At 48.6% G+C, this 2369-nt stretch overlaps 1 protein-coding gene across 1 annotated transcript; it reads right to left on the bottom strand.

Moving 5' to 3' along the window:
* Positions 1–112: 112 nt before the first annotated feature.
* On the bottom strand, positions 113–2345 carry LOC121966131 (E3 ubiquitin-protein ligase HECW2-like; the record flags this gene model as incomplete). The annotated part of the gene is made up of 4 exons (XM_042516237.1): positions 2251–2345; positions 792–1714; positions 546–687; positions 113–274 (listed from the first exon to the last, which is right to left on the bottom strand). Coding segments are annotated over exons 2-4 (1018 nt in total), but the record flags the coding sequence as incomplete, so codon positions are not given.
* Between the last annotated feature and the right edge of the window lie 24 nt (positions 2346–2369).

Raw genomic sequence — 2369 nt, 5'->3', positions numbered from 1 at the left:
TACTGATTAAAAAATAAAAAAAGAATAATAAATGATTTCTTTTTACTGAAAAAATTTAGATTTATCTTTTTTTTTTTTTTTTTAATAAATCCATGTCAGTCCTGTATCTCACCTGTCTCTCTCTCCACCCCCCCTGACCCGTTCTGACTCTCCCTGGCCGAGCCCACCTCCTGGTTTTGGGCCACACCTCCACACGCTTGCATGGACTGCCTCCTCCTCCACACCTCCCCCTCCTCCTCCTCTTCCTGACTGCTCCTGACAGTGGCACTTGCTCCTGTAATTAATGACATTTGTTTTAAATTGTGTAATAGTGCAAAGAGGCAAATGAAAGCAGCAAAAGGAGATACAGCTGCGTGTGCACGAGTCTGGTAGATTAATTATATATGTATGTTTAAATTAATACGATTTTGGGGCTCCAAATTCCAGCCCTGACTCTAATGTTCAATGTGTGTTTTTAATTGTGAATCCAAGGAAGACTAGCTCTGCTTTACAGCACGGCTAATATGGATCCTAACAAATAAACAACAAAAACATTTACCACCTACCAATTTCAGAAGCCCCTTCTCCTCGATCAGCTATGACACTGCTCGTAGGAGCAGCTGCTGCTACTGGTCCGTTCGCCTCGCTGCTTGATGACTCCCCTTCCTCCTCCGCTTTCGGAGCCAATTCTTTTCTTGTCTCCACCTCCTGAGGAGGGAAGAAACAAGAGGGTGAGCGGAGAAGAAATTATGCAATGTTCCAAATGACATCTGAGACATTTACTTTTTAGCTACCAAACTACAGCTGCTCACCTGAATGGGTGAAAGTGGACCCAGTGAGGGAGTGAGGGATACTTCTTGGTTTGCACCCATCCTGCTACTCTGCTCCTGACAGGTACACTCCCTTACAGACTCCCCGGGCCCAGCCGCTGCAGCTGCCTCAGCCCCTGATGCCTGACATGAGCTGGGAGCTGTGGCGCTTTCTCCTGAAGCCTCCCTTGATGCTCCAGGAGCCTCTCCAGTGCCAGCTTCAGTCTCAGCTGCGGCTGACGCTCCTACCTGTGTTTGCACGGCACTTTCTGTAACTCCAGCTCCAGATTCGGCCCCTGCAGGGTTTGTTCCAGGCTGACCACTGGCAGAGGAGCCTGCCTCTGTTGTGGCCCCTGCTCCGGGCTCAGTCCCAGCTCCAGTATGGCCCTGTGGCTCTTCTTTTGAACCCTCGTTCCCCTGTTGAGACGCAGATGCAGCCGATCTTGTCGATAAGTCTGTACTCTGCTGCGTCCTCGTCTCCTGTGATTGCTCCCTGTGCTGCCCCGCCGTCTCCTCATCCTCATCAGAGTCTATGTGCAGCATGGCATTTAGTCGCGTGTCCGTTGGAAAGCTAGAGCGCAGTTTCGGCGAAGGCCCAGCCAGAGGACGGTCCCCGGGGCTCCTGGGAGCCTCAATGGCATCCAGGTAGTCATTGAGTGACACCTGCCTGTGAGTGTGGCCGCCCAGGGCCACAGCCAGCAGATCCTCCTCTCCCATCTGCCCTGGATCCCGCCACACGCTGTCATCACCATAGTAACAAGCACCATTAACTATCAGGGAGCCCTCATCAGATCCTGTGGGAGAAGGTTCATATGCAACACGCGAGGAAGTGGATGGATGAGGGAGGTCCTCGTCATCTGAGGGACTGCCGGGGTCACCGTTCACAGCGCTGCCTAAGATTGTTCCAACAGCATCTGGTGACGCTTCTGAAAGAAACAGAGGATGAGGATGAGGAGGAGGAGCGGTAAAATTGTGGAACATCAGAGATGAACTGAGACAGTTTTTGTGAGTTTTATTGTGCTTCTGGAGGCTTTAAATGAAGTGTGTTTTACACTAATTACACTGCTGTTTATATGCAGTCTGGTGTGTTTGGCGATGGCAAAGCTGTTTCTGGTTAAATAAAGAGAACCTTCCTCTTCCACAAAAAGGTCACCCTCAATAGGGGTCCAATCCATAATGCTGTCAGACTCAGAATAACAATCTGAGCCTTTTGGTGGCAAAAAGAAGCACTTTTAGTGATTGTAAATTGACTCGGGACAATTGCCCATTTAATACTGCTCTGCAGTCTATTTTGTTGCATATTATTTGATATGATGTTAAAGTGGCAGTCACAGTAGAACATTTTGCTAACTCACTAATGAGTTTTTATCATATAAAACAATTGAAGAGTATGTTGCTCATTTACATCACTTCCAAAAATTATAATGCACACACACACACACACTTACACACACGCACACACCTTCATGTCCAGTGGAGGTGATATCCACTCTGAATTGAAGCTGCCCGCTCACATGGTCCGTAGGGAGACGACGACACAGGCTGTAGCTGACCTGCTGATCACTGCACACACAAACACAC

This window comes from Plectropomus leopardus, unplaced genomic scaffold (assembly GCF_008729295.1).
Source record: "Plectropomus leopardus isolate mb unplaced genomic scaffold, YSFRI_Pleo_2.0 unplaced_scaffold23226, whole genome shotgun sequence".
Lineage (NCBI taxonomy): Eukaryota > Metazoa > Chordata > Actinopteri > Perciformes > Serranidae > Plectropomus > Plectropomus leopardus.
The sequence above is the reverse complement of the archived record's forward strand: the minus strand, read 5'-3'. Positions and strand labels throughout refer to the sequence as shown.